Genomic DNA, 26266 nt, shown 5'->3' on the forward strand with positions numbered 1-26266 from the left:
ACGCCCGCCCGTTTTCCACTAAAATTCACCCGTTCATGGGCGAATATAGGCCTGTACAGGCTCTCCCAAAAATACCCTTCCTAATCTTTTCCTGATAACTTTGTGCTGAACATTTAGTAATTCTACAGATTTTCAAAATAGGTTTTTTTGGCAAAACTTGGAATTCACCATATCATTTTTACAAAATATTCTGTAACTTCGATTAGAAACGTCAAATTTGTAGAATCTAAAATTCATAAGAAAACTAAATACATGTAGAACTTAGAATTCAAAACAATTCGACCAATAGCAATGCTATTCATACCAAACAAAAATAACTTTCACGACATCATTCTGGGACACTGTAGCAGCCTGCTTGTATATATAAAATATAAAATATCTACATTTTTATAATATAAACATGATAAAACAGCTGATATTTTAAAAGCTTTCTACAGCTTTACATAAAGAACAACATACGTCTACAGTTCTATATTATCATTATTGATGTAAAACAGCAAAACCAGGATTATCTAAGCCAAAGTCCTCTTCGGATGTCTGCACCGCTATATCATTAGCTCTATGGGATCTCGAAATAACCGATATCGTTACATCAGCAAGATTATCACTACTCTCCGATTCCGATTCTTTTACGGGCGGTGCCGTTTCAAATACAGCGGGTAAATCTCCCATGGCAGCCAAATTGAGCTTGCTTGATTGCCCCGTCATTCGACGCCATGCACTTTTGCCCCTGAAAATTAAGGAAAGATAACAAAATAGAATAAAAATTAATTTTTATCAAAGTGTCAAACGTTTTTCAATTCCACGCAGGAACCTTACTTAATCTGTAGCAGCGTAGGCAAAGCCAAATTTTCGCCCCCCCCCCCGCAGTTGTCAATTTTTGTTTTTTCCGTCTCTATTTTCATCCCTGAACATTTGGGGGGGAGTTTGAACCCTGGCCGGCTCCCCTGGCTATACGCCACTGTTAATCTGGCCTGGTGTTTCTAGATGATTCTAGGACCGGCAACGCTCATCACAACCAGACAAGGAGTCTTGTTGCCGGGTGTTGCCGATTCTAAAAACAGTATCTAGAAACACCATCAGACTAGAGTGAACAAGATTCCTGACATGAATTGAAATATTTTGAGGGAGTATCAGTAGGCCTATAGGTTATTGGATCTGAAAATTGTATCTGAAAAGGACCCTTTACACTTGAATAAACTTTTCGCCGTAGAAGTGATGATGTAACATGATTTACTCCATATAACAATAGGTTAAAACAATTTTTGAATATCACCCTACACTGCAAGCAGGTTGCACAAATTACATGTGTATGTCTGCAATCATAGATTGAATACAATACCGCTCTTTTCAAAGATACTAACAGTGGCGTAGGTTTCTTTTTGACATTGGGGGGATGGGGTTGGAAAAAATTCTTGAAGTATAGACGAATCCATTTTCACGCATTCCTACACCTCAATGGCAGCCATAGCTGGGTCCCCCCTTAGGTCTATCCCACCTAAAATGTGAAATGACGTGGGGATATTAAACTGCATTCCATCACCCGTGTTACACGTAGACAAAAGAATGATGAAAGTTTACAACACAATACAATTCAACATCGATTTTTAAGCAGATTTAATCCACCCATTTGGGCAGTAACAACACCAGTTTGGTGCAGACGGGACCCAGTAATGGCCGACTGAATTCTGACCATCACTTGGCTCAATGGATTCGTCTATAGTAAATCCAGCCCCTTTTGGCAACACAATAAGTTTATGGTACAAATGCGCGCAAAGTGCGCGCAAAATTTTCCCATATTGATGCTAAACTAATGAAATATGGTGCACAACTGAAATAAATACGCGCGAAGCGCTCGAAAAGTTGCACATTTGGGGCTAAAATGGCCAAATATGAGGTTAATTCGGTCAGAAACTCACAAACAGGTGTCAACATGGGGGGGGGGAGTGATTGTATGTATCACCCCACCCCCGGGACGCCTATGGATACTAATCTTAGTTACAGGTACGAGTGATCAGCATGATATGGTAAAATGGAGAGGTACCGCGTGAACGTACTAGTGCAGTGCGATATATTTAAAAAAAATTGAAAATATTTTAACCTATTACTTCTATACGGCGAATAATAAATTATGAACGTTCCTGATGAATTTGTTTCAGGAGAAAATTTACTTCAGTTTAAGCGATCAGTTACACAACCTATGCTTGCGAGTTGAACTTTTGCCGAACCCCTGCCACATGTTCAAAAATGTCATGGTTAAATTATTACATAATTGGTCTCCGAGTATAGCTAATAAATTGTTACTCAGAATCATAAAAAGAATTGTTTTGTTTTTTTCTTTCATAAAAAGCCACAACAGAACTATTGTCTTATAATTGGTGATTTGGGAATACATGTCCATTAATTCCTATTGTTTCATAAGTAAAATGTCACGTTGGTCTAGTAAAACAATAGATGATGTAAATGGTACTGAACTTTTTAACTTGTGAAAAATACAGATGATATAAACTTTACAACTTTTATAAGAGATGTTTATGTCTATATACATAATTCAAACAATATAGCTTTTGTTAAATTGACAATGGCTTTTATAATATCACAGAATTGACCCCAAAACGTGATATATTGTACGATACAAAGAAAAAAAAACCATTCACAACAGGTGCGCATAATAATAGGCACATTCGTGAATAATCAAGGGAGCATTATTTTTGAAAAACAATGCACAAATATGTTTGAAATAATAGACCTTTGTTAAATTGGTGTGACTGCACTATTTGGTGAAGTTTTAATGTCGTGAGATACATTTTATGCACAAATATGTTTGAAATAATAGCCCTTTATTAAATTGGTGTGACTGTACTCTTAGGTGACGAAACGTTAATGTTTATGAAGTTTTAATGTCGTGGGATACATTTTTATGTTAGCCATATGTGACTAGGAAAGTTGAGATAGACATCTCAACTTTCCTGATGTGACAATTATTTTACATGAAACAATTATGGTATTTACAGAAGTGCAAAGAACTCCATCTGGGAGATCCAAACAGGCAAAATTAATTCTTTATTTTGTCTGAAGGGTGTTAGGATATCTGTGAGAAAATCAATCCAATCTCTTAAAAATAATACTGCTCACAAAAAGAATCCGTACACAATAAAACAAAAGCAATAACTCAGAGACACTAAACCTAACTTTATACCAAATATTAAATCAGTGGAGAATTTTGTTTGCGTATTTTAATAATAATAATAAGTCCCGGTAATAAGTGGGATTTAAAAAACGCGCCTTACATTGAAAACACAACCCCAAGGCGCTTACATTATGAAAAAATAAGAAACAGAAGAACATAGCTAAAATATTAAACTACGAGATAAAAAGCATATAAGAACACACTCATAAATTACATATTAAAATCATTACATATCGTCGGCCGAATCACACGTATTTGCAAAATACGCATTTCGAGAAAATCGAACTTGAAAATCCTCATTCAACACGATACGATTTTGTTCCCCTATTTATACCAATTTATATGAAATAAGGGTGGTTTTCAAAAGCTACAAATTTGGATATTTCCTCTTTCAGGGCGATTCCCTCTGACTTTTGTAACGGGTTCATTACATCGTGACAGATAACCAGGCACTCGCTGTGCTCATAATTGGCTGCTTTCGTTAGAAAAGTCGCAATTTTGATACTTTTGAAATACGGTACTCTCTTTTTCATTTAAATTGGTATATTAGCTTGTACCGAATGAGGTATCAAAATACGCATAAAATAATTCTTTATTTGGTGGCGGCGTCAGATACCTTTTTTTTGGGGTGCAAAAATTTGCCGAAAATAGTGGAATCTCAATGGTTTACTTTTTTGATTGAGGAACGTCCGTAGGAGGTGATGCAAGTTGGAAGGTATGTCCAATGTCCCATGATTCTGACGCTGTTCATAAGAAAATATTTGAAATTGGTGGTAATACTGAACATTATATTTTTGTACGTTCTGGCCCAAAATTACGACTTTCTCCGGAAGCATCATTTCAGACGTCACTTGTATTTGTCAAATCATTGCAATTCTAAATTGAAATATGTATACTTTTATAAGTTAGACCAATAATTTATCAGTAATGAGCAAGGGCGTAGATTAGGCGAGGGACAGGGAGGACACAAAATATTAAGAGCCCACATACCATATCAAAACCCACTGAACCAATTACTGGGCTTGTTTGTACTCATTTTAATGCATTTTTAACAGCGATTCCGAATATGGTCATAAAAATGTACAAATCTGAATTTTTTTGAATTTTGAAAGAAAATTTTGAACTTGTCGTCTGCAACATCTGAGTGGAAAGGGTTACTAAATATTAGAAACAATAGAAATACAATAGAAGCACACTTACTTTCCAAAGGCTTCGCCTTCCTCCATGGTTTCCGGTAGTTTCTTATTTAGTGTTTCTGGTAATAGCAGGACCAGCAAACCAGCCACTAAGGCTAGGCCACCAAAGATAGCTATGGGTAATTGTGGGGTGAACGCATCACCAAGTAGCAGAATTTGTGGCGCTAATATGCTTCCAATGCGGGACGTGAATGAACCCATGCCAACGCCTGCGTTTCTGGATTTTATATGGAAATTTAATAAAAGAAAAGTGTTAAAGTTACATCAAATTGTTTATAGTTCTTGGTGTATTATGGTGTTTTTTGTTTTTGTTTTTTTTGATTCCGACCTTGCCATCACAAATGATACCATTTCACTCTTTGTACATACAGCAATCGAATATCAACAGTTACCATCAGTGCTCGGTGAGAATTACCAAGCTCGTGGTGGTCATTGAGAGCTGCAGTTTATACGCTAGTAATTACGGTACTACGATACCACCGAATAAGAGTGAATAATGTCATTATCTTTATAGCATGATAAGGTAGATTTGATTCATAGGATACGCGTTTCTTGGAAAAAATGTGCACATAATTACTACTATATTCAACTGTTAAAAGTAGGCCTTATATCCGGATCGGATTTGGATCAAAATACAAGTTAATCCGGATTTAAATTATTGCTTGTTAATGTCTAACAACAACAACAACAACAAAATGATCCCAGGAAGCGAAACTTGTTTAAACACGCTCGGTGAGATTTACCAAGCGCGTGGTGGTCATTGAGAGCCGCCGTTTATATGCTAGTAATTACGGTACTACGATACCACTGAATAAGAGTGAATAATGCCATTATGTTAGCATAGCGGTAAGGTAGCTTTGTTTCCTTGGAAAGCATGTGAACATAATTATTATATTCACCTGTTTTACTGTTTACTGTTAAAAGTATATCCGGACCGGATCTGGATCAAAATACAAGTTTATCCGGATCTAAATTATTGCTTGCTAATGTTTAACAACAAAAAAGTGATCTCAGTAAGTGAAATGTAAATGGTACTGAACTTTTGCGAAAAACATAGATATAAACTTTACAACTTTTATAAGAGAGATGTTTATGTCTATACCAAACAATATAGCTTTTGTTAAATTGACAATGGCTTTTATAATATCACAGAATTGACCCCAAAACGTGATATACCGTAAACGTTCGCCTAATGGCGCTTTTGGATTCTTAGAAATGTGAGAGCGCCATCCTTGTAAAATCTTAACAGCATTAAGGATACGTGTATGTTAAATTGAGCAACCTGGACATAATGCCTCATAAAAAAATATCGTGACATGACCCAATACTTTAGGTCACTAGGTTAGTTGCTAGAGCAGCAAATGTTTTGGGGTTTCTTCAGGCATTCTTTCTCAAAGTGTCATTGGACTTAATTTGTAAATCGATTCATACGTTATACCTAGCTCATTTTGGTAAATCTTTTAATAACATTGTAATTTCTTCATATTTTTTAATATTCTTCAGTTCAAAATTACACCCTTCTATTGTCTGACCCGTTAGCTCAGTCGGTAGAGGGTGCGCCTTGAATGGTGAATGGTACTTGTTCGAATCTTGATTTCTGCCCCCACTTTTATGTGAAGAAGGGTCAAGAAATGTTTTTGGATTTTGTCCCCATTTTACGAAAGAATATTGTGAATTTTTTTTAATTTAATTTTAATTTTCTTATTTTTTTTAGATAAATAGGCACTGCGAACAAACGGCAACAAAAACCGCTGACAAAATTTGCTCCACCTGCTACCTATCAATGGGTGATATATTCCACTACATTTAACAGTTAAATGACCTTTGAAAAATAGAACGGCCTCAATGTTTCAAATTGTGTAACTACATTACTTTATTCATTTATGCATTATAAATGATCAGCTATTTTTTCTTTTCTTAAAAGGATCGAACCCAAGAAGATCAGACCATTGATCATATAACTATCAGACCACGAAGTAGTTACGTAACTCCGCGATGGTATCGGAACCAAGCACTGTTTATATGGCGTTCATTACGATCACGCTATTTTGATATGCCTTTTTTGTGTACTGATTGTTTCGATCGTGGTTCATTACTTAAGCGCGTGATCCCGTTGACATAGTAACATTACGTAACTTCGATACCGGGCTTCGATACTGAATAGTTGTTGAGTGCACATAATATGGAAAGCCATTGGGGTATTGTGTGCCTTCCAAAGCGCCTTATAACATGTTCTCATTGTGTTGTGGAATCCTAGCCAGTATTCAATGATAGCTATAGAGGCCTTGTGTTTATCGATTGGCTCCAAACAAAAGAATTGAACCGGTTTCTTCCCCGTAATCATGGCGCAGTGCAGTCCATTCAATCAAATGTTGTCATCAACCTATTTGATCGTAGTGCATTTTGTTATGTGTGTGAGACGAACTGTCGCGGTAGATGCAATTATGCTTTTATTGAATGCATTTGAGTAGTCCGCCACTAGATTTACGGGATGATACGTCATATGCACAGCCTCTATTCAGTTGGTCGTTGTATGATTTTGTTCGTTCACTCATTCAAATTTTATATATATCATTTGAAGACTGAGCCTATTATGATACATCCTCCGTGGAACAGTTTCAAACAAATATAGCTAGGGATTATTGGGGCAGAGGTTATCTTTTGAATCCTCTTAGAGGGCTGTCATTTTTTTAGGAAGGGGGGTCCCAAATTTACAAAAAGTCTGCGTCAATAAACTTGCGCACCCCTTATTTCGGCAACAAAAATTTTATGATCCCAAACCCCTAAATTTTATTGAAATCAGTCTTTTTAAATAAAATAACACACTTTCTGTGGTCATCGTGTGACTACCTACATTTTGGTCATAAAACATTTTATGACCCCCTGTTATTATTCTTTCCAAGACTTTATGACCCCCGTATATTTGGGACCCCCCCTTTCGAATAATATGATATACCTCTTATGACCACTGATGCATAGGCAAGGACACTCGCGCGAATTGAAAGACTTGGCGCACGCGACAGTTCGTCTCACACACATAACAAATGCCTATACAATCAAATAGGTTCATTACAACATTTGATTGAATGGACTGAGTTACTCTACAATGAAACGAAAAAACAAAGAATCATGAAAAAAGACACATACAAGATAAAATAATAAAATTATATAAACAATGTTAAAGATAAAATCAAGAAAATAGAGAATAAAATTTCCTCAAATCAGAAAAAAAAAACATTGACAGACATCATAATCTGTGATTCGAACCATATCAATCTTCTCCACAAGTTCTCTTTATCCTCGCACTATAGTCTAATGCTCTGCTCACTGGGCCACAACGTATCAGGTGAATGATTACCGCATTATCATGAACAAGTTTGTTCGATCTTGCTCATAATTGTATGTGTCGATAGGTTTCATCCTTTAACTACACGTACCCTTAATGATCAGTGATAATTGTCGGCTTTTACAGGGATGGCGCTCTCTCATTTCCATGAACTCCATACCGCCATTAGGCGAACGTTTACGGTATTGTACGATACAAAGAAAAAAACCCATTCACAACAGGTGCGCATAATAATAGGCACATTCGTGAATAATCAGGGGAGCATTATTTTTGAAAAACAATACACAAATATGTTTGAAATAATAGACCTTTGTTAAATTGGTGTGACTGCACTATTTGGTGAAGTTTTAATCCCAGGAAGCGAAACTTGTTTAAACACGCTCGGTGAGAATTACCAAGCGCGTGGTGGTCATTGAGAGCCGCCGTTTATATGCTAGTAATTACGGTACTACGATACCACTGAATAAGAGTGAATAATGTCATTATGTTAGCATAGCGGTAAGGTAGCTTTGCTTCCTTGGAAAGCATGTGAACATAATTATTATATTCACCTGTTTTACTGTTTACTGTTAAAAGTATATCCGGACCGGATCTGGATCAAAATACAAGTTTATCCGGATCTAAATTATTGCTTGCTAATGTTTAACAACAAAAAAGTGATCTCAGTAAGTGAAACTTGTTTAAACACATTAATTTTCAACAAAATTCCAGAACAAAGGGATAATTTTGATCCGGATTTTTAAAGAACAAAATAAATACCTGATGGGTGTAGGGAACAGCTCAGCTGCATAGAGATATACAATGGCATAGGATCCGGAAATGCAGAGTTTACCGACCATTGCGATGGCTAGAGTCATGTTGGTGTATTCTGAAATCGTGATAGAAGAAGAGAAGACATTACAATATTATTTTAGGAGAGAAAATATATTCGAAGAATATAGAAAGATAAAAAGATAGGAAAGAAGGAATGAAAGAAATGAAGGAAGAAAGAAAGAAAGAAAGAAGGAAAGAAAGAAAGAAAGAAAAAAAAAGAAAGAAAAAGAAAGAAAGAAAGAAAGAAAGAAAGAAAGAAAGAAAGAAAGAAAGAAAGAAAGAAAGAAAGAAAGAAAGAAAGAAAGAAAGAAAGAAAGAAAGAAAGAAAGAAATAAGGAAGGAATGAAAAAAGAAGGTAACAATGAAAAAGAAAGAAAGACAAGGCGACAGAAAGAAAGAAAGAAATAAAGAAAGAAAGAAAAAATGATTCAAAGAAAGAAAGAAGGAAAAAAGGAACATAAACAAAGAAACAACAGCAGAAAGGACAACAATCCCATAGTTTTCTTTGCTATTAACAAAACATTGACAGGAAATGCAACATGATTCGCAGTATTTCTGTCACTCCTGTTTCCCTTATAGTGCATTTCCCAAGGTACCCCGTTCCCTACTTTGGTAAATGAAACATGATTTGATACTTGGGTTGATTTCATGTATCCTCTATCATAAGTTTTCAATAATACAATAGCTCAAAGTCGTGAACTCTCGTGATACCTAATTTCCTATAATTATTATTTTGCACTGAAAAAAAAACTAAAAGCGGATTATAACGTCATGAATATGTCCCTAATGAATATTTATCAATGACATCATTAATACTAGTATGTGAAAATAACTTATGAATATGCATTTTCAATAATTATGTAACGATTAATTTTAAAGGGGCACTTCGTTATCCACAGCTTCATGGCCCACTTACTCCAAAAAAGTTGAGATTTTTATACCATCAGAAACCTAATTATTGTGTGAACATGGTGAATAACCCTTCATGCAGGTGTGGTCGTTTGACAAAGATATGAATCGTCCAGTTTGCCCGGCCAGTTTGTAGTGTTGGTAGACAAAAATTACATCACACTGACCAATGGTGCGCTTCATACATGCAATTATGCGCATGCGTTCAATGTCGTAATCAACTGACATTTTGGAAATAAGCTTTTTTTCGTGGATATCTATTAAACCATGTACCATAAAAATAGGATGCTAAAATCAAGGAATGCCCCTTTAACACTAAGCATTCTGAATATTTGACTTGACGCAACCATAAAAAATTGGTTTAGTAAAGTAAACTAAAATTTTCTTGGAATGATTCCAAAGGAAAGAGTTATAGGTCTCGTCTAGTCAATTTCAATATTATTATGAAATCGTGACAGGTAAAACTTGGTCACATTAGGGCCTATAATTATGAAGAAAAGGACGAACGAAAAGGACATTGTCAAGAAACGTCCTTTTTTCCCTCAAAATATATATATATAGGCCTACCATACCTGTATGATGCAAAGGCGGCGGAAGTACGGGGGAAGGGGACACCCCCTAAATTTTTACTTAGGCCCTAGGCCCTAAATCATAACAGAAGAAAAAATAAAGCAATAATTGCACTGTGCATCTTTCTTTTTAGCCCAAACAAGAACGTATTATAGGCCAAAATAGGGTAAAATTGCTACATTTTTCTGCGCTTCGAATCCATCGAATACCGAAATTCACCTCATTTTGGGCTAACATAGTCTGAATTTAATTTATTAAATTGCGCGCTTAGCGTATGTCTCAATACTGGCACATTATGCCCCCCCACACACACACCTACATTGTATGCTTCCGCCACCACTGGTATGATATGACGATCTATATTTCACTCGCTGCTCGCTTCCCTCGTGCTATTCGAGGGACGTCGCTAAAATCTGTGTCAAAGGCTTGCCAAGACATCTTTTTAAATTTACGTTCTGGACCCCATAGTCAACTTTTCGTCCACTTGACACCATACCACACCTGGTTGACAGAATTATACTTTGGTGCAGTTGTATGTTCCGGATGTATAATGTTTCTGTTTTTGCTTGTTTATGATTTTCAAGGAATGTATTAGCATCCATAAATTCTATTGTCTATACCTCATACCATTTTGTTTTTAACTATTTTTATGTTTACATTAAAATATGTTGGAACAGGTTTAAAGTAGCAAGAAAGCATGAAAAATGAATAATTTGATACATGGTAGACAGACGACGATGAGAGAAAGAGAGATAGAGAGAGGGAGAGGGGGAGGGAGAGAGGGATAGAGAGGAGTGAGAGAAAAATGAAGTCTCTCACGTTTGCAGCTGCAAGTTAGCTTCGTATTGTTCATATATCTCGGTTTATATACCTCATAATTATATAGATTATCTGATTGGTTAAAAGTGCAGTCATGAATTAACTATGCCCTCAAAATGAACTATGGACCGGTCATCATAGTCATGGAAATGAACTGTGGATCGGTCACGTGCGTCCCGATCAAACTGCGCAATCGCAACATCCACGTATCCATTCGGTATATAAAACAAATATTGACTGCTTTATATTCGGGACATGGTTAAGATTATAGGCCCGCGCCGTGATCTCAAAACCATGCTATGACCCTCGGCTGCGCTTCGGGTCATAGCATGGTTTGAGATCACATTGAACCTATAATCGTAACCATGCCCTCATAGCAGTCAATATTTGTATAATAGAATAAAGTAGACTTTCCATTCCCTGGTTTTCCTCGCAAAATAACTTTTTAGAAAATGATCATAAAATGTTGATATGATAATACCACTATGATGATGATGATGATGATGATGATGATGATGATGATGACGATGACGATGACGATGATGATGATGATGATGCGATACCAAGTGGCACTTTGATTTGTCTTCTTCGAAGCATAGGGGGATGGGGGGGATTTATCCCCCCCAATATTTTGCCAGGGGGGGATGCTCCATACAATCATCCCCCCAATGTTGACGCCTGAATATAAGTTTCTGACCAAATTAACCTCATATTTGCCCATTTTAGCCCCAAAAGTACAAATTTTCGCGCGCTTCGCGTGCATTTATTCCACTTTTGCAACATATTTCATCAGTTTAGCTTAAAAATAGCAAAATTTTTCGCTCGCTTCGCGCGCATTTGTACCATTAACTTATTCTGTCGCCAAAAGGTCCTGCTTTCACTATACTTCAAGAATTTTTTCCAACCCCATCCCCCCAATGTCAAAAAGAAATCTACGCCACTGCTTCGAAGTCAATTCAAGCACGTCTAAACAACAGTAGGTCAGAAGTTAGAAGTGGAAATTAGCATATTTTTAAAAAGACGCCCTCTAGATGCTGTTTCCGCCATATTTCTAATCACAATTTTTGCTGAAATTATTAAATTGGGTCATATAGGATATATAGCTACAAAAATCATTACCTTTTCAGCATTATGGTATCCAAATCACACAATTGTGACAATTTTGACAATTTTAGGCATTTTGGGGCCATTTTGAAAAGCGCCTTCTGTCTAGAGTTCCCACCATTTGACGAGGTTGCATATTCTTTAAATGATTTCCCATACCTCGAAGTACAAGAAACCACTTTCAAATTTTGTTCCCCGTGATTTGGTCACGGAATCACTATTTTCACCCTTACTAGTTTGCAGCTATTTGCTGCAAGGCACCTTGGTTTAGAATAAGGTAGACTTTCCATTCCCTGGTTTTCCTCGCAAAATAACTTTTTTACAAAAAAATGATCATAAGATGTTGATATGATAATACCACTATGATGAAGATGCCCTCTGGAGGCTGTTTGCTGAGGCGAAAGTAAGAGGCAGCCCCGGGAGGCAGCTAGCCATAATTTGTAATATTTGCTGAGAAGAAAGGCCTCAAGTTTTGTTAAAATTCTGAAATTTTTGAATTAAAAAAAACTTGTCGTCTGCAGTCGCGTGGCGAGTGTTATATAATTATTAAACACTTACCGTTTGGTACTGGAATAGCGCATTTAACAACGTTACTCAACCAGCCACCATGAAAATAGATGCCAGCCATTTCAAGAACCACTGAACTAACACTAGGCTTGTTTGTACATTTTACTGCATTTTTCATGCTGATTCCAAATATGGTCATGTAAATTTACAATTCTGAAATTTTTGAATTAAACAAAAAACTTACCGTTTGGCACTGGAATAGCGCATAACAACGCTACTCCACCCGCCACCATGAAAATAGACGTCAGCCATTTCCTGCCAAATCTATTCAGAAATAGTAGACATAAAATATAGGCTGGTATTTCCACAGCACCAGCAATGAAAAAGGCTAAAAAGGGATCGCTACCAAGGTCTTCTGTCAGGAATGAAAGCCCGTAGTATGCCATAGAACTGCTTATCCTGTGATAAAAGAAACCATATTTTAAATGATCGAAATTAAACGGTAAGTACTAGTATTATACACAGTGACTCGAAACTGATCTTAGTAGGTCACCGTGACCTATTACATGTGTATCACATGACCTACTTTAGTTGTCAAGGGTGTCACTACAGGGACGGAAGAAAACTCGCATAAGTGAGTACCGATGACCAGTCTGACCTGTGTAAATAGGTCAGTCTGACCTATGTAAGCGAGTTGATGGGACTCATTTGGCAGTTGAAGCGAGTCATGTGACCTATGACAGTGGGTGCGAGTCTCTGCACAGACTCACTTGATGTGAATATCATGTCATGTGACCCATTATACATGTGTCACAGTGACTCGAAACTGAACTTAGTAGGTCACCGTGACCTATTATGGGTGTGTCATTTGACCTACTTTATTTGTCAAGGGTGTCGCCACAGGGACGGAGTAAATACTCACATACGTGAGTACCGGTGACCCACTTTAACAGTTTTCTGTGTAGGCTAGTTTTATCAAAATGCCTGAAAAGATTGACTTCCAATCTAAAAAGACTTTGGCGAGGAAAGATCTAAAAAAAAAAAGATTGAAAGATTGAAATGTTCAATTTATTTTAAAGATCTTTTCGTAACAGTTTTTAGATTGAAAATCGATATTTTCCTTTTAGAGAGTTCAAGGATTTTTTTAAAGATTTTTTTACCGTTTCTGATGTACCAAATCTTTTTGTTTTTGTTTAGATAAATTTGGTAAAGGTATTAGACTACCCATTTTGTAGATGACATTGTATAATGTAAAGTTCAAAGAAACTGTCATTCATTAGCGCCAATCCGGCTTGAAATGGGAGGGGGATAATCGGCCTGAATTGCCAAACAGTGGCTGAAAAGAACAAGAGTAGTGTACCTTCGGTTCACCAAAAACACACTCATATCCACCCCATTTATATGATGTAAACATCTAAAAAAAGTAATGGCCATTATTCAAAAACGGGCGATTGTATTACAAATCTGTAAAATGCGTTGGAAGCAGAATTTATTTTCGCGCATTTTGACACCTTGATACGATAGCCCAGAAAACAATAAAACACCGGTCAATTTAATGTAGTGAGGTCCAGATTTGAAAGTTGCACTTACAACAATACAAAAACACTCAAATATCATTACACAGATTTCCTACAATTATACTGAATACAAATCAAAAGAATTTACCGTAACTTTCATATCTTGGGATACATTGATTTAAATGTACGCTGGGACGTCAATATTAAGTCAATTGCTACAAATGAGGTGTCAAAATGCGCAGAAGTAAATTCTGCTTCCAACGCATTTTACAGATTTGTAATACAATAGCCCGTTTTTGAATAATTGATTAATTGCCACAATTATTCAAAGGGGGAGGGTAATTACATTTTTTTGAGATGTTTATGATGTGTGCCTCCCAGTGTCGCATAGATTTATTTTTCCGCCACACGGTATAAAAAGGAATTTACACCTAATTTGGGTGATGTACTGTATAATGGATTAAGTCTCTACTATGAAAAATGTGCCCACACTGATATAGCTTTATAAATATAAAGATTAGAATTGGGTTTTGTTATGTCCCATATTTGAAGCAAACAATTTTAATTGGAATATTTCGAGACCGTGAACCCAAACTGGGTGCTATATGCTGTGACGATATTGGGCTACAAGTACACATGTTCCCAAGTTGGCAATAGGGATTTGCCTTCTTTGAACATCCAACTACACATTCCTACTGGTCAGAACATGTTTTTGATCAGTGTTTGAGCCACGACCCTTATGCATACTGTGATATGAACAACAACAACAACAACAACAAAAACAACAACAACAAAAACAACAACTACAAAACATCTGTTAACTTACCAATTAAAATAAATTTTGATTGTTTTAAATCTCATATTTGGCGTCCGAACCAAATCCACAGCACTGTGCCTCCTTCTCATCACCGGCCTTCCATTAGCACTCTGAAGAACCTGTTTCCCTGGAATATTTGTTTCAACATATTTTAATTTGACTTTGTTGATTTTAGCTGCTCTTTTTATAATCTGTAAGGCTTCTTCTTCTCGTCCTTGTGATATCAGCCATCGAGGGGACTCCGGTAAGATCCTACAGAGAAGGGTGGAAAATAAACGTGGAAGATCAGTGACGTGTATGAGGTGGGGGAAGGGCAGAGGAGCGACCATTGTATCCAAATTATTGACATCGATATTGACAAGGGATAGACACTTGTAATGGCAATAAAACATCATAAAATGAGTAATATATAGCAGTGGAAGTCCCAAGATCAAACCTTGTCAGCCATGAAAGATCATTTCTACCATCTATACAGCCCAATTATGGAATTCTCTACCTGCCCAAATCTGCTGTTAATGCCCAGTTATGCCATGTCGTAAAAAAGGAGGAAATTCTCAAACTACTTTTTATCACGAAATGAAAGGAATAACCCATATTACGGAATTGAGCTAAAATAATTAAATTAAAAATATATGTAAATAGCGCCCTCAATTTTCACACAAATATACAATTTATAGAATAAAATTTACCACTAAAAGGCAGAACAAAAGAAGAAAAAATTGATAAAGAAAATAAAATCTAAGTTAAAAATAGCTAAAAAATATATGTGTAAATTAGTGTGATAGCTGTTGGTATTGTAAAGGTCTAGAATTGAAAATTCTGCAATGTTTTGTTAGAAACATTAATAAATGATCACATCAAACAACTTAAGAGTAAACCCTTGCTGCTGCAAGTTTGCCAGCATCTCACATGTGGGGAGGGAAGGGAATGGGCAGCTGTACCCCCGGGCTGTACCCCTTGGCCATGCCACTGCTCTGAGCCATAGATATGACGTCCTTCATGCCTAAATTAAATATACTTCGATTTCGTCTTTTGTACAGTGTGGGCCAAAAACAACTTTACCCAATTTCAGAGGGTGGTTGCTCGAATTGTAGGAGAGCTATTCATAATATTGTTACATATTCTAAAAATATATATTTCTAAAAATACATAAAGTTGTGTTTCTTCTTTCATTAAATAGAGTGCTCGATCCTGTGAAGGAGAGCGTGTACATAACATTAAAAGAAACAAATTTACTCCATTTTCACTACGATTCGTTTCGCCCGAAGGCTCCTCAGGTGAATGAGAGAAATGTAGAACAAACTTAGAGTCATGCGTTTATCGCGTAGCTTAAACATGTTTAACGCGCATGATTTTTATACGCTCGCTTGCGTTTTTCCTTAAACATGTTTAACGCTCTGGTCGCTTTCTTGCGTGTCGCTTACGGTGTCGCTTACATATATATTTTAATTCTCCTTAAACATGTTTAAAAATATGTGATGAAGAAATGAAACCAAAAGAAGCTAAATTAACAAAATGGTGCTAGTTTTACGTCCGAGGGTCAAAAATCACTTTGTCCACACGTAATTCAATGGTATGTGTCCGATTGCTAAAGAGTACGGCATACATATGCGTTAGGCATACATGTAATTGGTAAACACGTTTGGCTTGTCTTTGAAAAGTAATGATTGTTTTACATACATGAAAGAAATACAATCGATTTTAACCCCCATTTACTTGTCATGTACTCGAACTTCACTCCAATTAGCATAAAAATTACACAATTACAAAGGTTTTATCTGGCGTAATTTTTTAATTTTAAATATATGCCTTCGTGCATTTTGTGACAGCGTGGCTTATTTCTAAATAGGAAAGGTGTCAAGATAAGGCAATTCACAACACAAGGCAATTCACAACACAAGAGATGACTTTTATGGCAGAGGTATACTTAATTAAGAACAGAAAGCTTTTTGGTAGTACAGCGTCAATTTCTGATTCATTTCCCGAACGTAAGATCCCCCCGAAACCTACCATAAGTAACTCTACATACGAACAACTTTCATAACCTCGGAAGTGTGATGAATAGATGCAAAGCACGGAGCGGACGTCCAAGAACTGGTCGTTCAGCTGCAAATATTGCAGCGGTTCCAAGGAACTTGCAGCTATAACCCCAGAGTAAGTTGTCGATGCAACAATTTGCCGAACATACCACGAACGCAATAAGTTCAATAACTTCAAACTTCAAACTTTCTTGTAGATAACATTTCATAATGACAAAAAAAAATCAGGTCTGAGGTTACAATTACTTTGCACATATTTGAAGAGAATTGTGTTTATCTTTGCAGCGTGAAAGCTGCATATCATGACGAAATGTCATAGCTTGACATTTAAATTAAATGTTTGATTTATTTGATTGTGTTATATAAAATTGCTGAACATATTTGTGCGTATACTGAGTGGTTCTCAATCTCATTCTTTATCGAACTCACCATTGCAAGTGATGCGACGCGACAGCTAGTAGGCTTTCGCGTGGACAAAGTTAATTTTGACTCTTTGATTTAAAACTAGCGTCACGTTTTTAATTTAATACATTTTTGGATAGTTTTTTCACCAAATACTTTAAAGAAGATGTTCTTTACGAACATGTGAAAACAATTTGCAGCAGACTTTTCAATTTTGAGATATGAACCTTTTAAATTGGGTAAAGTTGTTTTTGGCCCACACTGTATATGCCAACTAGTATAAGCACACCTATCAAACTAAACATTGAAGACTTAAAAAAGTCTGAATTTATAAAATCTTCAAGGAAATAAAACGGCAAACAAAAGCACTGATAGTTATTTAAAAAAAATATGTTGGAACTTACCAGTAATATACAAGGAATATGATTGGTGGAACGGAAATGACTAATTCAATCTTTGGCCAATCACGTAAAACCCACGCAAGTACTGCTAACAACATCATCCCCAAGCTGTAGAAAATACGAATTGCTATCCCTGCAAGTGCTCTTTTAGATGGTCCAACCAACTCAGTACCTATAATAAGTGAGAGTAAATTTGACGAGAAGAAAATTAAATGTCTAATTTGAAATCTTTAAACACTGGATATTGCCGAATATTTGGGCTGCAATTTGGGCTGCAGTGAAATGTGGTATTTATTTCGAAAAAAGTTGAAAAGGGGTCATTGTTATACCGAGGCCCGGAAATGAGATCCATAACTATTTACGGCACCGTCCCCGTATGGTCATTAATTGTCCCCCCCCCCCCCGCCGCCATTGATTTGGGACCGAGTAGTTATTTAACCATGGTAACGTTGCAACTTAAATACAAATTCACCCCAATGTTTAACAGAATGTAATAGGATTGAGGTTCGCAATGATTAAATATATAACACTATAATATATTAACATAATAAATAAAAAGGTAATTCTATACCAGAATGTCCTTTCCAAGAAAGTTCTTGGTCTTTTAAGAGTTAAAATTCCCTTAATTAATCGTAATTCTTCTGCTGGGGAGCTTCAATTAAACGTTCATATTAAAAAAAGGTTAAAACCGGTTACCAACTCCGCAACAGGGTTTTTCTGATAAACCTAATGTTCTATGATAATGAAAACAAAATAATTAAAATGATTACTGACCAATGACATAAGCTGTTACAAATATCCCTGATGACGTCATACCCAACAGAAATTGCATGATGCAAAACACCGGAAAGTTTGGAGCGAAAGCTGCACCGACTCCAACAGAAGTCTAAAAGAAAATTAGAAGATCAATTTAATCTTAATTTTGTTCGCACACGAAAGATAGCCATTAAGTAAGTTGTTTCTTACCATGCTTACAGTTCGGTTAACTTTGCATATGAGCATATGAGTTTTGGAGTCCCACAGGGGTCTATTCTTGGACCATTGCTATTCATATTATACATGAATGATATTTACTGTACATCAAAATCGCTAAACACAATCTTGTTTGCCAACACGAGCTGTTTTACTCATACTAAAATGCAATGATATGAGTAATAGGAATATGATGGCTACCCAGCAAACACAAAACGTTTTTGACATCATTCGCAAAAGGTTATAAAAGGTTGTCAGAAAACGTTTAAATGTCGGGTTATATAAAGGGTATATTAAGAGTATAAAACATTTTTATATCCTTAAAAACATTTTTGATAATCTATTGCTCAGCAAACAAAAATGTTTTACAGAAAACGTTTAAATGTCGGGTTATATAAAGGGTATAAAAACGTTTTAATAACATTCCAAAAACATTCTTGAAAACTTGATACAAATCATTCTAAACAGAATGTTATTTTGGGGTTGGAAATATATTTTGCGAAAAATGTTTGCCCAAAATATTTTCAATAACGTTTTAAAAACGTTTTCATGACCTTTATATAACCCGACATTTAAATGTTATAAAAAGGTTTTGATAAAAACATTTTCAGAACATTTCTGTGTTTGCCGGGTTAAAATATTTTAACATAATGTTATTTAAGTATTGACACAATATTTGGCAAAAATGTTTGCAAAAATAGTTTACAATAACATTTTTTGAAAACATTAAAAAATATTGTTGTAGTGTATTTTCATAAAAACGTTTTAAAACGTTATCATGACCTTTATATAACCCGACATTTTAATGTTATTAAAACGTTTTTACCTAAACCAAAAGCTAAAATATACCTTATTTAAAATGTTTTTAAAACGTTTTTGTGTTTGCTGGGTATACGGTTAGGAATTAATCGCACAAAATGTCTTCGAATTTAACATTGGTGTTTACATGTTTTCATCACGGAAGAAAGATCAGCCTTTCTACCATGTTTTCATGTTTACAAATCGATTACAAAAAATGTTCGATCACTAAATACAGGTTTCGTATCATGTGCATCGTTTTGTATGTCTGTTTGGGTGCGTGTCTGTCTGTTGGTCTTTTTGTCTGTCCAACCGTCTGTCAGTGTATCTGTCTGCCTGTCTCTCTGTGTGTCTGTAGGGGTGTCTCTGACTCTGTGTCTGGGTGCCTGTCTGTCTGTCTGTCTGTCCATATGGCATTGTCTGGGTATATGTGCCTCTGTATTTGTCACATAGACATATAGCATACCTGCATAAGTAATCCAAAAAGCAGCATAGTTTTGCGTCCCAAGAAGTCTGCAAGTTGTCCGAACACAGCCGAACCAATCATTTTACCCACCATCACCATAGTTTTCGACAATTGTCGCTGCGAGTTTTTCTCGCATACAAGGTTCCACTGCGAATTGAAGATAATTGGATAATTGTTATTTTTTCCTCAAAGACTATTGTTAGTGACCCAACAGACTTTTTATTCAACGTAGAATATTAACATCTACGTTATCTAATTTATTCCCATTCTATTTCCAGCAATGTTTAACTTCTAACGAATGTTTGATGACGTAAAATCGATTTTTCTACCAGATATTTACGTAACATATCATAGATTTTACGTCATCAAATATTCGTTAGAACTTAAACATTACTGGAAATAGAATGGGACTAGATATGTTACATCAAATATTCTACGTCGAATCTGTCTGACTTTTTTAGTCATTCGGAACACTTTGACCAAGTTTGAAACCAATTTCTGTGAAATAAAAATGTCATGAACATTTAAGTCTCTGCATTGTTTTTCAGCACTGAAAATATTGGCGTACATTACATATTCATGAGCACTTTCAAGTCATATAATTAGCTCATTAAAAAAACATGATTTAGTAAAACCAATACGTCAAAATACGTCGTGAAATATGTGCGAGGGGGGACACACGGCCTGATTTATCAAAAAGTGACTGTAAAGAACAAAAAAAAAGGTGAGGGGGACATGCCCCCAGGATTGACGCCCATGGCTGCAAACAAAAGGCATAGTTATCTGTGCACTTTGCACTAATTAATAGGTTTAAACATGCTTAGAGCATTTAAAAATACCTCGTGATCCTTTTTTTAAACCATAGTGAATGTACGATGTCAGAGAAATTTTGTAACGATTCAGTAGTGCTGCATGAGGTGTCAGATCATCCTTGGCACTGCGCTACTGTACAAAATGAACTCAGTGAACTCAGTTCGTCTTTTTAAAGACTGTTCTTGTTCTTCTCAGATTTCGCTTATTTCTTACGGAACATGTCACAGGGACGTACACTGTAAAAGTCATAGAACACTTGACACTAGTGTTCTGTCTCTGTTTCCAAGATTAGTTATCATGGTTATGAAAAAATGTCTGCATATCCATACTAAAATTTGCCTTAAATAGTGTCTCCTTATACCTAGCACTATCACAAAAAGGAAATATTGTTACATTAATATTTGATTTTGTAAAAATAAGACAACATTTTCAAAACTTAGAACACATATGTAACACCTTTTGAACACTTGACACGTGTTCTTATTTCCTTATGTCTTTCTTTGTTTCATTGAACACTGGTACTCTTGTAGTTTGAACAACAACCGAACACTGATGTTCTGAAATATTTTAGAACACTTATATACACATGTGTCATGTGTTCAACTGTATCTTATGAACACGTCTCAGGTGTTCACACTAGTGTTCTCTAAATAAGTTGAACACGTGTCATGTGTTAAAAAACCGTTACATTAATGAACGCGTTCCATGTGTTCTGGCCAATTTACAGTATAGATTTCAAGAACCTATGCTATTGTGAAAGGAGTCTCTCCGGAGAGTCTTGAATCGATAAGACAACCCCCTTTGGATATTATCTCAATTGTATAATTGGGCTATTCCAGAAAATAAGTGCACACCCCGTATAGAGGAGTAATTTTTCAATATGAATGTCTGGATTTTCAAGTTTGCTTTCTGGAAACAACTGGAATTCCAGTTGCTAATGTTACTTGAAAAAGCTTGGAAATGCAATTAATAGAATGATTGATAAATCGCAGAAATTTCCTAAATGAGCTTTCAAATTCAGAATTTCTGATTTTGAACTATATTTCTGCTGGATTTTTTCGCCTTTTGACGCTTAAAGTTAAAAAGTCTGGATTTTTCAACAATCACAACTGGACAAAAAAAGTCTGGAAATCCAAACTCCTCGGGGTGTGCATCAATTTTCTGGAATAGTCCATTTGTCATTCAAGCTATTGGATCAATGTTGAATGTTCAGCAACATATGACGAGAAGGGGGCCGGGGTCTTTCGGTAAGGTTCCAAAAAGTGGTCTTTCCGTAAGGTTGGGAACAATGTTCCCATAAAAAAAGGGAGGGGGTCTTTCCGTGAGACTGGAAACAATTTTGGGTCCAATTATAAAAGATGATACAAAATTTTCAAAAATTCATCAAAATTTGAAATTTTTTGAAAAAGTTGACAAAAAAATAATGAACAAATGAAAAAACGGTGAGAGATTACAAGAAATTTTTTCCAAATTCTTGAAAAAAAGGTCTTTTGCAAGAAAACAAAAAGGGGGTCATTTGGGGGGAGAGGCAGTTCGGTAAAACAAAAAGGGAGTCATTGGGTGAGAGTGAGTTGAAAAATGGGGGTCAATGAGGCCCGACATCCCCGTCACCCATTTTTAGTGGGAGCCCCTAGGGGTTTCAGCACAGAAAACAAAAAGTGAAAAGTGTTCACATCTATTATCTTGTAAGACTAAACAAGAAAATACATAATTTATTGAATGAACTGTTATTTCTCAGTTAAAAGTAGATTTCTTAACAAAAATCAAAAACACGAAAATATGAGCTTCGCCACGTCATATCACAAAAGTTCTGCATTATGTTATTCTCAAAATATGTTTGTATGTTTGATATGATATGTATAAATCATAAATCTATAGCAAATGCATGACAATACATTTGTTTGCCCATAACGATTAAGAAAACTGTAAATTACACCAGATATATCACACACCGTGTACTTTTGGGACTGCGAGGTGTTTTGACTCTTCGAGAAGAGGTTAAATACACTTCTGATGAACTTTTCTGGTGTAGTATGGTTGGCCAAATCGGTCATATCACATTTATTGTGCAGTGTTGACTACTAAATGTAGTATTTGATTGCATATACGTAATACCTCATTTTAGTTCGTCGTACTAATACTATTCGCCATAGATTAGAAGTAGGTGATGTGACATGATTAATTACCATAGCGATGGGGTGAACACAATATGTGAATGTATTGCCATGCACTATAAGTACATATCAATTTGTAAGCGCTCTTTAGCAAAGTCATAGTTCATTGAATTTACAACCGTATGACAAAACAGGCGAAAATAGTAACTTTTTGCACAAGATTTGCAATCTAAAGAGAATTGGCCATTGCTCATTCTAGGTCTAATGAGGCTAGTATATGGACAATTATAAGTGTGCTCTTTCAATAACATAAAATTTGAAAAATATTGTAAGGAACACTTGAGGTTTTGACTTTTAAAACCTACAATTTGGTCAAAAATTGTGCTGGGATAGGTCGTTTTCAACAGATTTACCACATTCGCTTTGCTATAACATTGAATTGCGTTATCAGTTGGCCTAATGAGAAAAAGTGTTTTTAGGGGGAAGTGTTAACTTTCGTTTATATAAAAATAAAATTCTGATTGGATAAAGGGAACACTTGACAAAAACCAATCACATATTTCTTTTTCCACTAGATCTCACACAGTTCTTATGATGCTATGCACTCAACCGTGTAGTAAAACACAGTCTGCGTAGAGCCTAGACTCGCTGTGCTTGGAAATTTCTGTGTGCTCGGGTGTAGCCTATATCGAGATGGAAACTGTGCGTAGATGCATTTATAAGAGAATCGTTTTTGTAGTCAAACATTTTCATGTAGGCTGCACTCATCACCTGTCATGTCTGCAATGTGTGCAATCATATAGATTGAATACAATACCGCTCTTTTCGAAGACACTAATCGTACAGGTGTGAATGGAACGTACATTGACTCAGCGTAATGTGGAATTTCGATCCAGGTATTTTTGCCTATAATTCTTTATAATATAAAATACCAATACAATAATATCTACCAAAATAAAAACCGTTTCAAAGGATAAAGTTTAAAAAAATCTTTCCTGTGTGGCTTCACGCTTTTTAAAACTTTTTGCACAAGATGATAGTTTCTTAAGATGTATACTAAGTCATCTTTACTTGTTGGTTTTCTTAGTTGGCAGGATTTTATGAAAAGCATTTCGTCGAGTGAAACGTATAGACCTTATGTGTTTTGATGTGTTTTAATGTGGTTCTTTGTAGCCCTGCGGGGTAAACTAGTTGGTTATCCAAATTACGCGGTTTGTGGTTCTTTGATCCCTGCGGGGCAAAGCTTGTTGGCTCATGATCCAAATTTTGCGCTTAGTGTTTCTTTGTAAGCCCTGCGGGGCAAAACTTGTTGGCTGTCCAAATTTCGCGGTTAGTGGTTCTTTGTAGCCCTGCGGGGTAATATAGTTGGATATCCCTAATGAGCGGCGGTTGTAGGCGGTCTTATAAAAACATTTTTGTGCATGCTAGGGTAGGTTCTTCTGCGCAGTGGCCCACGGGCTTTTAAAAAAGTGAAGGATATTATAACGTCAATAAAATTATCAATTTGTGGTTTTGTTTTGTTTTTCATATGAAAAGAATTGGCAAAAGAAAAAAATCAGCAATGTTGGTAAATATGAAGCTCTATTTGTTTTAATGTAGGTCTATCAGTGTCCATATACGGACAGACTCCTCCAGCAATGATGGTTCGAACCCAATACACACATTTATTGGTCAGGTGCAATGTTGGCCGAGCTTTGAGTTGTAAAATAGCGAGACCAATAAAGTTTGTATTGGTTGAATAATCATTCAATTCTATCATTACTATGTTTTCAGAATCTTGTTTTGGTCAAAACGTGATTTTTTGGTCAAAAATGTAATGCTTGCATGGTCAAAAATGTGATATTTTGGGTAAAAAATGAATTTTGATCAAAAAAAGTTATAAAAATGTGGGAAAAATTGCGCCTATCCAACACTGTGAAGCTCTGTGATAGTCCAAGTGTTGAGTCCAAGTGTTGATTATATTGGACTTTTTTACTGTACAATGCAAAGTACAGGAAGGACGATTCTGAGAACATTATAAATAATGACTAAAATGTGACATTTTTGCCTTCACTAGGTCGTGTTCGGTCTTATCAAAGAGTTGCCTACTTACATACCGGGTATGTTCACACACCTGTAGGCCTACTCGTTACAAAAATGCAAAAATATGATTTTCGATGATTTTATTTTTTGATTTTCTGATTTAGCGAATCACAAAACAAACAAACAAAAGTGCAAACATCCATACACACAAACAGACAAACAATTTGAACTTACCTGTGACACTGCTGTTGAACCATAATATTTGGTATCATAAACCCAGCCATTGTCGCAACCCGTGACCTCCTTATCGGCGATATTTGCATCTCTCAACCCCAGTTCCGATGAGCACACATTATAAGCCACAGATAAGTTGCTATATCGTTTACACGAATCCCATTCTCCACCGGAAAGTCTAGGAATAGTACAAGTTTTGACTTCCGATATCTCTTGATAAACTTGATCATCTGTAATTCGACAATAATGTTTCGGTGAAGCACTTAGATATGTGTTACCCAGCGTATGCCATGAGCACGGTATTGCAAGGAGGCATATGCACATGTATACAAACTTCTGATATCGTCCAAAATCACCCAAATCCTTAAGAATATCATCATACTGCATTGCTGTGCTTGTAATTTTATGAAAAATAGAAAGTACTGCTGAGCTATGGATGCTAGGAAGGCATGGCTCACTTCTTAAGAGTAAGAGTACGAGTGTTGATATGATAACAGCTGATTTGGGATATTGTATATAGCAACGTGAAGGGGTGGCTTCAACCATACCCATAATGCATTTGTGAATATGTTTTAGACTGGCATGGATCCAGGGCATGCATGGGCAATTACAATTGGGGCTATGTAATAATTATGAACCCTGGAGGAGGGTAAAAGAGCTGGTAAAATTGGGGGTGGCAAGAATTTTTGGCCAGCCGAAAAGGGGCGGGGCAAGCAATTAGAAGAAAGCGATTTGTGGCAATATAGAAACGTTTAAATATGCAATATCTATTTCAGGTTTGCAAATTGGGATCAAAAAACTTTGGCTTGTGTAAAGGGGGATGTGCATGGGCAAAGATTTTGGACCGGCCAACAAGGCGGGACACGCGATTTTTACATGTCGAGAGAGGGGGATGTTGCGGCATGTTTTGGCGCCCGGGGACTCATAATTATTGCACAACCGCTTGTACTACTCGCTTTTAATAGTCAAAAAAGCTCACCAGAACTACCAGAGACTGACTGAGTAAACTCGAGAACAATATTGTGCACGTGGGGGCACGTGCACACACCCCGACGGACCGCATACGTTGCAAGGATCTTTCCCATTTTCCTCACAGTGATTTCCCTAATGGTTGATAAACCCTGTCAATGTAGCTCAATGTCTAGGCCTATAATTTGGTTGCTTTGATGCCAGTCATTGCAGAAAGAATGTGGGCTTCAAAGTCACAGCTACAGCTG

The 26266-nt window shown here is 36.2% G+C and overlaps 1 protein-coding gene across 1 annotated transcript; it reads right to left on the reverse strand.

The window, feature by feature from the left end:
* Nucleotides 1–454: 454 nt before the first annotated feature.
* On the reverse strand, nt 455–25521 carry LOC140144372 (organic cation transporter protein-like). Its single transcript, XM_072166190.1, has 9 exons — nt 25050–25521; nt 19867–20013; nt 18405–18516; nt 17634–17802; nt 14798–15040; nt 12699–12913; nt 8492–8600; nt 4391–4603; nt 455–730 (listed from the first exon to the last, which is right to left on the reverse strand). The coding sequence occupies exons 1-9, from the start codon at nt 25434–25436 to the stop codon at nt 481–483; spliced, it is 1845 nt and encodes a 614-aa protein (XP_072022291.1). The 5' UTR covers nt 25437–25521; the 3' UTR covers nt 455–480.
* Nucleotides 25522–26266: the final 745 nt, after the last annotated feature.

This window comes from Amphiura filiformis, unplaced genomic scaffold (genome assembly GCF_039555335.1).
Source record: "Amphiura filiformis unplaced genomic scaffold, Afil_fr2py scaffold_51, whole genome shotgun sequence".
Lineage (NCBI taxonomy): Eukaryota > Metazoa > Echinodermata > Ophiuroidea > Amphilepidida > Amphiuridae > Amphiura > Amphiura filiformis.